The following is a 13,588-nucleotide window of genomic DNA, read 5'->3' as shown; positions in this document are numbered from 1 at the left end:
TCACTGATGTCACTGTGGTCGAGAGGTTTGATGGAAAATTCCACTCTGAAGGCCTCTGAGATTTTTAAAAGCCGCAAAATGAATTATTGCAGCGGCTCAAACTGTCCCTCCACCTGGAAACGCCGAGTCTGATGGAGGCTTTTAAGTTTTGAGAGTGACGCAGAGGTTAAGAATTTGACTTGTTTTTAATGCAGAAACTGGACTCAAGTGATGTCGCTGACATTTACTGTGGAATATTGAGCTTTATGTGCGCTGAATCATGCGAAAGGAACTCGCTTGTGTGTGAAAGATGGCCTGAAGGTCGACGGATGAATCATGTGTTGCCGTGGAAACCACTCAGAAGCGTGACGTCGAGATCGCTCCTCAAGGTTTTCAGGGAAAGGATTTTAAAGAAGAGATAAGAGTTGTGAATCCTCTCTGCAGATGTGGGGTTGCTGATGGTGTTGACTAGTAGCAAGACACAAAGAACCACGATAAAGAAGGTTCATGTAAATGTTTTATTAGATAAACAAAACAACATTTTGGTTTTACAATCCAAACAAAAGACGACACAAGGGTCACTGAAGAACGATCACAGACCACTTTAAAGAAACTGAAACACTCCTCTGCTCTCACTCATACACTCTCACAAACAAAATCTGTAATTAAATATCAGAGCAATGCAGCCAAAGATGTTCTATGCGGGGAGAAAGCTCACTACTGACCTAGAGGCTGGAAATAAACTTGGAGGAGGAAACGAAGCAAAAGAAGCAAGAGGAATCTGAAACCTGCTTTTGTAACTTTGCTGGCGTCGCTGGGGAAAAAGTGTCATGATCTTCCAGATGACAGATCTGGGAACTACCAATTAAAGTGACATTAAGTCGAACAGAAACGTTTGCAGCAGAGTTGGGGACCGGATGGTGTTTGTGCTTGTGCTCAGGTGTGCTCCTTCAGCTAGTCGAACAGTTCGTGACATCACAAGAGTGTCTCCTCAGCCGCTGGTTCGTGGACCTGGGGGCGGTGTCAGAGGGCCTCCGTGTCCCACTCTCAGGAATGCTTCACACCACATGAGTGACTTCTTGTCGAGGATTTTGAATTAAAAGTACAAAACAATTCAATAGTTTGATCTCAGAAATAAAATTTCAATTGAAAGACAGAAATAAAACGATAGATTCTCCCCTGGACGCCGCGAGGAGACAATCTTGACCTAATTTCACCATGTCGGAATGCAAACGTTGTGAACAGCTGCTGGTGGATCTGTGACCTCGGAGGAACTGGCTGGTGGCTCTGAACCGCCCTGACGTGTCATGGTCGCAGCGGCGGGCATTCAGGAAGCAGGCCACTTCCTCTTCCTGTCCTCCTGGTCAGCTGACTCGGGGGCAGGGCCTTCGCATGAGTGAGAAGCACAAGAGTGGAGCTGGCGAGCGATTGGTTTGTGGGTCAGAACCGGGCCTGAGTGAGCAGAGACGCACGCACACCTCTCCAACAGAGTCTTTCTCTTCTACTCGGCCTTGTGGCAGTAAATGTCCTTCAGAGCCTTCAGCTCCTCGATCAGCGTCTTGTTTTGGTTCTCCAGCACCGCCACGCGGTTCTCCAGACACTTGACGTACTCCTTCTTTTTCCTGCGGCATTCGCGCGCTGCCTCCCTGCAGGAGAGAGGACAAGGAGAGGATGAAGACCCTGAGTTCCAGTCAGGCTCAGCTTCAGAGCGCGACACTGCATATCAAGTGTTTCATTGGAAACTTATGACGTCGTTGTGGTTGCACCAGCTCTGCTTGTCCAATGTCTCGCTAGTTGTGTCGGTTCCTGGTGGTGCTAAACCCAGTTTCACTTTGTAAATACCAACAGTTTTGGTGCTAGTTACTGTCGAGACAGAAGTACTTTCTGTCAGTTATCAGAGTACTTGAGTTGCGTTTATTGGTTGTTAGCTTTATGATCTGTTGTTTTGCCAGTCGTCGGAGGTTCCTGAGGTAGTCTTTAAGGATTGTAGCAGTACTGAAGAAGCAGTAATGGTATTAGCTACTTGCTGGTACTCATACTCTAATGTTGCAGTAAGGTACAGGTATTTGGAGCACACCACAGAAGCTCCGACGCCTCCTCGTACCTGTTCTTCAGCAGCCGGACTTCCCTCTTGCGTGTGACCTCTTCGGCGTGCTGCGACGACGGGCTCTGCGTGGCGCCCGGCGAGGCGGCCATCACGATGCTCTGGGCCAGACCAGAGTTGGGCGACCTCAGCTGGTAGGCGGGAATGTCTCCGGTGGCGGCTATCAAAACACAAGAGAAGAGATTTGTGAGAACGTTTTTCCGCCATTAGTTCAGGCTGTTTCGGTAAATAGGCTGCAGAATGAGTCAATTAAAGACAAACACAGGCAAACTAATGTAAACATGCAGTGATGACATCATCAGGGATACTAACACTACTTTACGGCAGGCTACGTCATCTGCACAAACACTAAAGAGCTTCTACTGACGCATGGCTCCAGGTTAAGTCAGAGTTTGCACGAGCACAGGATAAGTGCTACCATGGGACCTGCAGTGATGTCGTAAGCCACTGTCTGCTAACCAGAGGCGTCGTACTCAAACGGCAGAACGGGGTGGTAAACTGAATCTCACGTGAGAACCAGAAGTGAACCCAGAAAAGGGCAGTGAATTTAGTTGGAGGGAGCAGCGATCACAGCTCCGTCAGAAGTCACATCCAGGCAACAAGTCTGGACTTCTGCCGACTAGCAGAGATTTGTTCGTTGGAGCAGCGCCACAACTTTATTTTTTTGTGCGACATTGTGAAGCTCACACTTCCTAAATGATGGAGGTGTCGCTGACTCTGGACAGAGCAGTGACTCACCGTGCAATGAGTTCACCACTGCTGCCCGAGCAGTGCTGTAATGTTTAGCCTGAAGGGAAGTGGCTAGCGCTGACGCGGTTCACGTCCCGTCACTTGTTACTGACGTGTGAAGAACCCACCACACTAGAGCCACCTGTGGCTTTCAGATCTGCTACTGAGATTAGATGCACACGTGTGGTTAAATAGAGCAGCGCAGGCGAACACACACACACACACGTCCCTCATTGTGATAACTGTGACTCGCGCACTGCTGACGTCAATGTGTGCGTCTCACTTGCCCTGTTTGCATTCTCTCCTGCCTGGCTTCTGTTCCAGGAAACTGGAGTGACGTCAAACCGGCAACTATCTTCACCCCCCCTCCTCCTGCTCCTCACTCACTCCCACACTCTCTCACCCCCACCCTCCTCCTCTTCCTCCTCGCAGCTCGTTCTGCCTGACAACCATTCGAGCGCACCAGTATTTATCTCTTCTGCAAACACACAACTCTGACCTCATTCAGCGACATATCAAGCCGACATCTCAGGCTTTAGCTCACTTAACTCTCTCTCAGTTTCTCACGTTTCCTCATGCAGACAAGCAGCCCGGTTCCACTTCCTAGTTCTGACACGTCTGACATATCTCCAGACGTTCAAAACACATCTAAATACTCAGAGCAGTGAATCAAAAAGAACTGAACACCAAGTCCTACCTGACTCTGTCTCGTCCCCGGTGACGGCCATCTCCTGACACCAATAATCCAGCACCACAGAGAGTGGGGAGAAAGTTGTAAAAAGCTAAACACACACAGCGTCGTAGTCCTGCTCAGAGTCTGGACCTGCCGCTCTGGCTCTCGGCTCGGTCTGCACCGGAGTGGTCGCCCGGCAACTTTGCAGCGTGATTACAATTACGGGCATTGACATCACAGTGACATCATCGACGGCCGCTGAAGTCAGTAAAGCAGCCGGGATTAGAGTCGCTCCCGCCCTCCCCGTCACTGGATCAGAGCGCTCAAGTACAGAAGCACAATGTGAGCCGAGGGAGGGGTGAGGAGGAGGAGGAGGAGGAGGAGGAGGAGGGGGCAGAGGGGCGGGGACCTGTATTTTTAGCTCCGGTGACGCAACCAGAGAGACGCTCGACAAACAAGAGGATATTGTGTCCCTAGTGTCTGCCGGGCAAAACTGGTGGCTCCGAGTTGGAAAACTTTATCTACAATTTAAAAAGAGTCTTAATGAAATCCATTCTGTTGACGGCTTTACGGTTTTATCACAGGGGGCAGCAGTCATCAAGCCTGACCGTGACATTACTCATCCTTCGCCGGCTCCTTTTGTTTTCACATTCTGGTCACATCTTGCTCATTTGAAACAGTTTTCCTAGAAACTCTGGTTCTCGTTTTATAACTTTAACTTGTATTTCTCCACTTTTATTCTGACTCACACGGTATTTCACTGGTTTTTCAGTCTTTCTGACTCTCGACTCATCTAGTGATTCTGGACCCATTTATGACTGTCGACTATTTCCTGACTCGAATCTTATTTTATGATTCTTGACTCATTTTCCGACTCTCGAGTCTGTTGATAACTTTTGACTCATTATCTGACTCTTCTGACTGTCTTTTCTGATTCTTAATACTGATGTTGATTCTCAACCAGAGTTTCTCCCCTCGGCTTTGGGTTCTGGAAACTCACTTCCAGAACATTCAAATGTACAAACACACCCACTCCAGACTCACTTGTATTCACTAACAGCCAGCAAAACACGCACTCTTGCTCAGGAACATCCTGAACTTCCAACAAACCACCTCTTCTTTTTTTTTTAACTCAAACACATCAAAAACGTTTCTTCTCTGCATGTCTACCTTGGATGAGCACTTGTCCTCCCTGCAGGTAGAACTGTTGTGGCGTGTCTCCGTGCTGTGTGGCGCACTGCAGGATGGTGGCACCGGGCTGCGGGGTGGCCGAGCTGCTCACAGTCAGGGACTGGCCCCCTTGCGGGGCCTCCGTCCCAGGGCTGCACAGCTGGATGGCTCGGCCCTGCGTGAAGGCGACTGCGTTGAGAGGAAATCACATCGTCAGTTTGACAGTCTCACACCCGTCCTGACATCACCAAGGCAACCAGCACTGAGTCATGGTGTTAGTCACCATGATACCGTTTCACCCTGCCGAGGTTTAATCTTGACAGAGCGCAGGCGCCGCTGCTATCACCAGAACTGGGCTCACGGGACCGTCAGCACTTCAGAGTGTAGAAGGACGAGCGAAGTATTAAGTACTTGTTCTTTACATCACTAAGCCGAGTACATTTTGATAGATGGTAAATTTACGGACCATATTATTATTGGTAAAGAAGTAGAGATTATCTTTGAACTTCAGGATCATTCAGTACTTGTTTGTGTACTTTGTGGCACTGCCATCCCAACTTTGTTCTTCAGTTTATTTCACTGGATTTTTTTTTTACTTGACATGTATTCATGTATTCATTCAAATAACACGAATGAAGCTAAGGAACGACAGCATCTGTCCAGCCATGATGACATCACTTTACTTTACTTTACAAACTCAGGTGCAATTGTTGTATGAAACACCACAAACTGGTTCAGACCACCAACAAACTCTTACTCACTGTATTGTCCCGATCTTGTCTGGAAGACGGACGCAGGCAATGACGAGGCCTCGCTGGTTATGGTCACCACCTCACCTTCCCCCACCTCCACCTCCTCCGCTTTCGCTCCCACTTTTGCGATCGCCGTCAGGTCCAGGTCGCTGAGAATCTTCCTGGGTGATGGAGGAGCATGCAGCCGTTGACTCACACTTCTGCTGCAGTCCTGGAGTTCGGCAGGTTCTTACCGGTAAGACGGACGTCGAGATAGGATCTCGCGTCTCTTCTGCGCTTCTGTGTCCGAGTTGTCATCACCTGGATTTGCTTCAGTTGAGACCTGAAATCATGACCACAGCTGTTCAAGACATTATACAAGACAATCGACGGGAACTTTCTTAACAAATGATTGAAACAAAGGTCTTGAAGAAAACAGTTTCAGGGTTCACCTGTGGAGAGGCAGCCTCTTCACTGAGTTGCTCTTCTCTGTCTGACATGGAGTCGTACAAATGATCAGCTGGAGTCGACACCGAGGCCTCCATCATCAGCCACCTAGTGAATAGGTTCATAGTCAAGTCAAGTTTAACACCTTCACATAACCGTGGATTCACCAATATCATTTTTAAGGTTGAAGCTGAAGAGCTCTCTGGGACTGACTTAGAAGAATAACGCGGACGGTGAAGAGGAAGGTGACAGCAGAGTGTCACGCTGCAGCTAACTTGATCACACACAGGGCCTTCTTTCTTAACACGGTACAAGTCACAGGCCGATCAAAAGTATGTTTACACAACAGTCTATCACAAGCGATAAGAGTCCAAAAGAATATCAATCTCTAGTTTAATTTTATGAGGCTAACTAAAGCAAAAAGCAACAGAATAATCCATCCAGTTTCTCCGTCGACTCAGAACTAACTGTGGTTCCCTCCCTAAGCCACAAACATACAAATACATCTGATTCCATCCATCTGCTTCCTTTGGTTTCCATGTGAACTGTGGTCTTGGTTTGTCATAAAATCGACATGCACTCTGTAGATTTGAATTAGAATTGAATATCAGCCTGTCCTTTAGCTAGAAGCTTCTTGTTGCCACTAGCATTGGACATATACTGTTCAAAAGATGATCTCCTGTAATATGCACAATGCATAAACCAATAAACTGTCAGAAAGCACAAGGGTCTATGTGGTAATACAAATGTTATTACTGTCGCAGCAAGACTATCAACCTCAACAACACTGACCAGCACGTGTCACGAACGTTTTGAATTTGGTAATATAAATACTATTCGTTTATATTTTCTGGACCAAAAAACTTGTTTTGTATCCCTTTTAACTCTTACTGACCAAACAGACGGCCTGGATTTTGTCCGCAAACCTTGATTTTGATACCATTTTATTAGCCGCACAACTTCACCAAGAACTTAAATCGCGCGTGAGTGTTTTTCTTTTATTTATACTTCGTTGAACTTGGCGTGATTTTATTTGGAAAAGATTCGCGATTTCACTTCCGTTAGCTGTCGTGACGTACTTCGTCAACTGTCAGCAGCTTTCACGCTAACTTGTTGTTTCCATCAGTGCGGCCATGTTAACTCAACAACCTCGACCGCCGCCCTACTTCGCTGCTCCTCGGCTCGAGTGACGGCGAGTTCGAACGGAACGAGCCGACTTTCTGACTTTACTTACCGAACTTTTACGTAGTGTGACTCGTCACTAGTGAGGTGGGTGGACGGCTGCTGCTCACGTAGTCTCCACGTCAGCGCTGATGATGCAGTGGCGCAAGATGTCGACTGACGGCTGGTTTAACGGCCAAAGAGGAAGCAGTCGAGACAAGATGGTTCCCCGCCCGTGGCGACCGAGCAGATTTGCTTTGAGCTTCAGAGGGATTGTACTCGATGAACAACGCATCAGTATATCTTAACTCAACCTCAATTAGAAGTGTGATTGAAGGTTGCGTTTTAAAGAAGTTGTGTTATGAGTAAATATGTTTGCTAGAGAAGACAGCAGGGGAACTCGGTAACAAAGAGTATGCAGATGGAGTAGAATGACGTTCCGTCACTCACTTCCGGGTTTGGGAACGAAAGTCATTTGATACATTTCTTTAAAAATCAGGTGATAATTCTCAGGTAAAATGCTAAAATGAAAGAGATAATTCAGTGATAACAAATGCGTTTCCCCCCGCTGACCCCGATCTGCTTTCATAGCATGATACTTTAATTAGACTCCAATGTGGTTGTGCACAGAGCCGCCCGACACCTAGAATATAATTAGTGCATGAAGGAATAATTATATAATGCGAATTAAAACTCTCCTAGTCGTTTTTGTATTTATTGAAATATGTTAAATATTGGGAACCGCAAAATCGGGAACATTTGGCTTCAAGTCTGCAGCAATAGAGGGTGATTTGTTTACTTCAGAAGGAGCAAAAACCAGTAACTTGGACAGTTTGGAGCCGGATGAACAACAAACTTAAGCATCGTGAACGAGCAGCATCCAATGACACTCTCAGGGGGTTGATCACGGCAGTTCACCTCGTCACCGCCAGAGTTCACTATTGAGGCACTCACGAACTGACGTAATTCACACGTTTAAAAAAATCAGTTTGCTTCTGTTAATTGGAACGTCTTTTTTTATCTGATGCATATCACAAAACGTAGTTATTTACTCCCTCGATAAATGTGCTTTTTTAAAACTTATTCGCTATGACGCTATTACCCGATATTATTGGCTAGTTCATTAATATTTGTACTGTTTTACTGTGTATCAGTACTAATCTTACTTAATAAATATAATGACAAAATACTATCAATAGTAATCGTGACACTGGTCGTAACCAGATAAATAACACATTTAATTAGATTTAATGGAATACTCACTCAATCTTATTTATTAACTCTTAATGTCTACATTTTAAAATTAGTTGTAGAGAAAATAGGAAAACAAATACTTTTTATAATTTAATATGTACGAGATTCTTTTTTTTATATAAATGTCAATTTTCAAATCGTGAAAAGTCGTATTGTAATATTTGTTAATATATTGTCAGTTGAAACTGACTTTTTAATTTGCTTTATAGTTATCTGAAAATCCTTTCTTCGCTCTAAATATTTCATTTTTTTATTTAGTTATGATATAGTTTACTAAAAAATTCTTTAGAAAAAGAAGTCTCAAATTGATGTGGGTTTTCCAGACTTATTCACTTGATTTATTTAATCACAGATAAAGGACCTCTAGTCGAACTTCTCCCATGGTTTAATTAAATGATGCTGTTGCTGGATGACTTCATCTCTTTGAGACCACGACTGACCAACATTTGTGCCATGACTAGAGGTGTGTGTGTGGGTGTGCGTGCGTTTCCACTTCACACCAAGCACTTCCTGTCCTGACCACGGGGGAGCGACACTGCAATGTCCCTGATCCTCTGATGCATTCATGGACACTCTGGAAAACGGACATTCTGGAAAATCCTTCCTGCTCTCTTGTGGACCAAGAGCATGCGAAACTCTATGGAGCTCGATTTGACAACAACACTGAGGAAACACTGTCTTCATTCAGCACGGAAAACGAATCACAGTCTTGAAACGGCGGACATGATATTCCCATTGTTTGTTCACGAGTGAGGGATGATGGAGTGAGATTAGTGCAGCGTCTTCCGCCTAGTGTGGTGAAGAAAGAGCTGAGCCAAAAGAAAAAAGATTCATACCGTCATCTGTGGTCATTAGCTGTGGCGCTTTCCTGAAAAATAATTGTATTTTATGCACAACTCGAAGCACTTCCCTTGCAGCACTCGTAGTTTTAACGCTGAAGTCTGAAAATTTAACTTAATTCGAAACCTATTAGATAATATTAAATGGAATGTTTTTCAGGGCCAGATTTGATCTTGGGTTTTGATACATGATATGGAGCGTAAACAAGTAAAAATACACTGCTTGGTGTTTGGTTCGAGGAAGTGTTAATATTTAAATGTAGTTTTATTGAACTCCAAGAGGATCGTAATTCCCAAAATTCCACAGCAACCGTGGATTCCCGCGGCCTCTGAATGCAGCACGTGAGCGCGCATTAGCCGCACAGAAGCTAAACAGGTGGTCGCGCTTCTTCACACGCACACAACAATGTCGTCCGGCGGGGAGACGCCGAACCGAACTCCCTGCGCGCCCCTCTGAAGGAACACCGGGACTCCAACACACCCGGACGGGCCCATGCTTCTCTCTCACCCCCCTTTGGATCTATCCTTCTCTCGGTCCTCCTCTTCCTCGTCTTGCTCCTCCGCCGCCGCTCCGGACGCTCCGGAGTGGGAACGATGAAAGTCACGGTGTGTTTTGGACGGACCCGGGTGGTGGTTCCGTGCGGGGACGGGAACATTAAAGTGCTCACGCTGGTCCAGCAGGCTGTCATGAGGTACAAGAAGGCCATCGCGAAGGTAAGAAGGCGGCCACTTTGTCTGCTGCTTTTGTTTGTGCGGGGCTCACCACAACATGGCGCAAACTTCCAGACCTCCGCGGCGAGACTCCTTTCATTCTAATTTCCCACAAAACTCCCGAAGCACTCTGATCACCACGTCTGTGTTGCGTTCAAAGACCACTTCACCGCCATTGTAGCTCCTGGGTTTGTCCCAAACTTCCTCCAGGATTCAAAAGTGCGTCAACGAACTCTAAAACCCGCAGTTTCCTTCCTGCTCAAACGCAACAAATGGATGCATTTCACGGCTTTTATCAGGTTATAGGAGAAGTTGAAGCATCCTTCAGTTTGCACGAACAGAAGGTTAGCCTGCTAGCACGTTAGCAAACAAAGTAAAACTGTCAGCCTTTGCAAAACGGTGTGTTTTGATACCATTTGCGTGTTACATCATAGTTTTGATTAATGCTGCAAATGTTCTTGTCTGCAGAACAGCGTCTACTTTAGACAAATGAATTGGCCAAGACTGATCTAGAGACTTCAGATTTGTCCAAAGAAACGTCTTTAAAAGTCACATAAAAATGTCAGAGTTCAGGGTGTCGAAGCTCAGTCATCCATGAGGGACTCAGAGTAGAGCCATAGAAGAGGTGACTCATGGAGCAGGGTGGAATGTCTCGTGAGACTGACTCGTCACAGTTGTAGCTGTTGACCTTCTGACTCGTAAAGTAAATCTAGGCTCGACGCTGATTTCAGTGGCACATCTTCAAAAAGTCAAAAGTACAGTTCTGTCTGCTCATCTCGTGTGTGTTGCCTTCAGAGTCGCTGCAGCCGACCGGTGCAGGCACGAAGGCAACTCATAAATCTCAGGGAAGAGTAAAAGAGAAGCTGAGGTGGGAGATAACCCGCTGAACTCCGCTGTATGACGAGCACGTTTCTCTCTGAGCCGTCAGCAGAGAGAACTTTTGAGGGTTGAATTTATGGATCTCTGGGTTGTCGGTGCCTCTGTGAGGGATCGTCACTGTCAAAGTCAGTGCGGGTGAACCGGCGAAAGCACCCACAAACCTCACCTCGGAAGGAAAATGACTCTTTCGTACTCAAGTCCTACAAGTCCAGACCCAGTCTGAGGTCTTGTATAGTCCACATCTAAGTGGCAGGCTGCTTGTTGTGGTGGAGAAATGAAGCCTCCAGCCTGCTGCTGGTGAGTTGTGTACAGAGCAGGTGTGTTGTGGCTGCCTGACTCATGCTTTGACTCATGATGAAGATGTATTTAGTCCTATATCAGTAGTCATCACCAATCGCTGTGGTGATCTTCCACTGGATCTTGATGTAATTCAGCTGCTGAATAATGCAGCAGTTTCTCTTCCGTGATGTAACTTTCAGTCCGCCCGTTTTTTTGCGACCCAGAAGTGGAACTGAATCTTGCTCCGGGCCTGAATTATTCAGAGCCAGCCGAGTCCACCTGAGGAGCTGCTGCTTCCACGACTGCTCCGACTCCAGTTAGAGACGAGAGGCGCTGTCACCAGTCCATGTGGAGTAAAACGTTACAGAGCCAAGCTGAACATCAATTTATTTTACGTGCTTGTTGTTCATCACAATAAGAACTGAGTGGTCGACATGCGCAGCATGGTGGCGCATGTTTGCAAAGCATCATACAACCTCCTTTTTATGTTGTTAAATGTATTTTACGAATATTTTTCTCAATAATGTCTTTTTAATAATATTTTTGTTATAATTATTATCATATTTTAGATGAAATCAGTTCATGATTGTGATTCCTCCCCCCTAAAATGAGTGTCGATCCCCTAAAACCTCACGACCTGTGCTGTTGTGAATTGTTTGTGATCAGTTTTGGAACCTCTTCTGAGCAGTGGTGCTGACTCACATTGATGAGTGAGAGCTGTTTCATCTGAGTTGCCCCCCTCGCTTCATCTATTTCGGTGCTTCACTTGTTGGTGTTTGTGACTTCCTCTGTTATTAGCCTGGAATGTTTCCCACTGTTTTTTTTTCACTGGAAAGCTCTGCAAACATCTGATAGCTGAGAGTTCAGGACTCCTATGAGCTGTCGGACCTCCGGGATCTGGATGGAGAGGGAAGTGGGACGTGTCAGATTTTCCTTCGCCGCCTCTTTTCTTGTAATTACCGGGTGGATGCTGCTAAACGTGGCAGCTGTGAGGATGATGGGCTGCTGTTAAAGATGATGTCTGTTCTTATGGTGTAATGAACCTCGTGGGTGAGCCTGAGCCTTGGTCGGCACTTTCTTTCTCAACTGACATGCTAGGCCACACGTCTCGGCTACTCAACGGCCCACCACGACGAGTCCTGTTCCACGCTAGCCTTGTGACACCGACCCAAGTGGCACATATTGCCGTGTCCCCGGAGCCTTCTGTGACTCGATGCTCCTGTCGCACTATGAAAGGTCTGCCAGTATAGCATGTTCCTGCTCTCTGCAGGGGCCACTACTGAGCTGCTCTCCTGACAGGTGATTATCACTTATGTTCTTGCTCTGGTATGGCCCTTTAAATTCACCTGCCAAAGCACACCTCATGACCTGCTGGGTTCTTGCTAGCATGGTTTGCAGATATCGGCTCTCTACCCGCTGCTTGAAACCGATTTTAGACACTGCTGCTAATTACTTTTATGCTGAGGGGTGAATACGCAGGATACGTGTTTTCCCGCCATGTTTCCACGGTTAAAAAAATGGCTGACTCGCCATTCTTTTGCTGACTAAATCTCGGAAAAAAAAGTCCAAACTAAAAGCCTGACTGGAGCTCACATTATCTTGTAGCATCAGAGCTTCACCGTGTTTCCTGATATCCCAACGGACTCTAGCTTCATCTCAAACTTCTGTGATGTTACAAATGCTATTTCCAACTGGATCCATTGTTCTGTTCCAAGGTCGCCAGTCAACTCCAGATGAACCACTCACGTTGGCTCTTTTAAGCTACAATCATTTTCCAGTTCACGCTTCTGATCCTGATGTCACTGGGCCGCTCCTGCTTCCTAAACGGGCCCGGGCGGATTAAAAGCTCTGCTGATGATCCCGACCTGCTGACTTCGCCCTTGACCAAAGCACTGTGAAATATGTCCTGAAACATGACCCGACACCACATTTCATTTCCTAAAGTAGTCAGTTCACGCATCAGCTGAGCGGATTAGACTAAATAAAGGCCTCTGAGACTAAAACAATGTTGCTGTGGCTACTTCTGATGCCGACTCATGCTACGTCGCATAGCGTTTATTCGCCATGCTTGTTACTAGCGTCCCAAGTGCTGAGTTGCTTCTGCTGCAGTCATTCATTCAGAGTTTAACTGGACCAACGCTACCGCAGCGGTCCAACTGGTGCAAATGATGTCATCCAACCATCACTGGGATTTCAACCTACGGGCGTCATTGCTAACAAGTGGTTAGCCATCCAGCGCTTAAGAGTCTTTTGTTGTTGACACTTGTGATGTTTGTTGTTTCAACACGCCTTGTATAGATTTGCTAATGAAATTGTTAGCGCGGAACTAGAGCGGGCAAACTTGCAAAAATCTGCTGTCCGGACTTGTCAGATGAGATTCCTCTGAGCTGAGTCTGTCAAAGTGGTTGATTGTGTTGCTGCTAATTGTCGCCGTCATGGGCAGCAATTAAAATTTCACAAGTGACGTCCAACTGAGACCTCGACTCCCAGAACCGTCTGTGAGAAGGTTGGGTCCTGCGATCTGGTCCGGACTTCAGTGGCCATTCACGTTGGCCACCTGTGTATTCAGATGTTTGGTTCTCATCAGAACCGTCATGTGGCCTGACAAAAGAGCCGCAGCCTGCTGGGAGTC

The 13,588-nt window shown here is 46.4% G+C and overlaps 2 protein-coding genes across 7 annotated transcripts in view; one reads left to right on the top strand and one right to left on the bottom strand.

Moving 5' to 3' along the window:
- Positions 1–480: 480 nt before the first annotated feature.
- crema (cAMP responsive element modulator a) lies at positions 481–7,176 on the bottom strand. 2 transcript variants are annotated; one of them, XM_053883294.1, is made up of 7 exons: positions 7,068–7,176; positions 5,839–5,941; positions 5,641–5,729; positions 5,417–5,568; positions 4,656–4,844; positions 2,084–2,243; positions 481–1,625 (listed from the first exon to the last, which is right to left on the bottom strand). In XM_053883294.1, the coding sequence occupies exons 2-7, from the start codon at positions 5,932–5,934 to the stop codon at positions 1,481–1,483; spliced, it is 831 nt and encodes a 276-aa protein (XP_053739269.1). In that variant the 5' UTR covers positions 5,935–5,941; positions 7,068–7,176; the 3' UTR covers positions 481–1,480. The 2 variants fall into 2 exon arrangements, with proteins under 2 accessions (XP_053739269.1, XP_053739270.1); XM_053883295.1 differs by lacking the exons at positions 4,656–4,844; positions 5,417–5,568; positions 5,641–5,729; positions 5,839–5,941; positions 7,068–7,176 and adding an exon at positions 3,510–3,805.
- A 2,259-nt stretch (positions 7,177–9,435) lies between these two features.
- The window catches only part of pard3ab (par-3 family cell polarity regulator alpha, b), an 80,942-nt gene continuing 76,789 nt past the window's right edge, over positions 9,436–13,588 (top strand). For all 5 annotated transcript variants that reach the window (XM_053883291.1, XM_053883290.1, XM_053883289.1 and 2 more), the window contains exon 1: positions 9,436–9,801. In XM_053883291.1, coding sequence (XP_053739266.1) covers positions 9,682–9,801 — 120 coding nt within the window. In that variant the 5' untranslated portion in view covers positions 9,436–9,681. The remainder of the gene's footprint in view (positions 9,802–13,588) is intronic.

The sequence above is a fragment of the Synchiropus splendidus genome, chromosome 13 (assembly GCF_027744825.2).
Source record: "Synchiropus splendidus isolate RoL2022-P1 chromosome 13, RoL_Sspl_1.0, whole genome shotgun sequence".
Classification (NCBI taxonomy): Eukaryota; Metazoa; Chordata; class Actinopteri; order Syngnathiformes; family Callionymidae; genus Synchiropus; species Synchiropus splendidus.
This window is presented reverse-complemented; position numbering and strand designations above follow the sequence as displayed.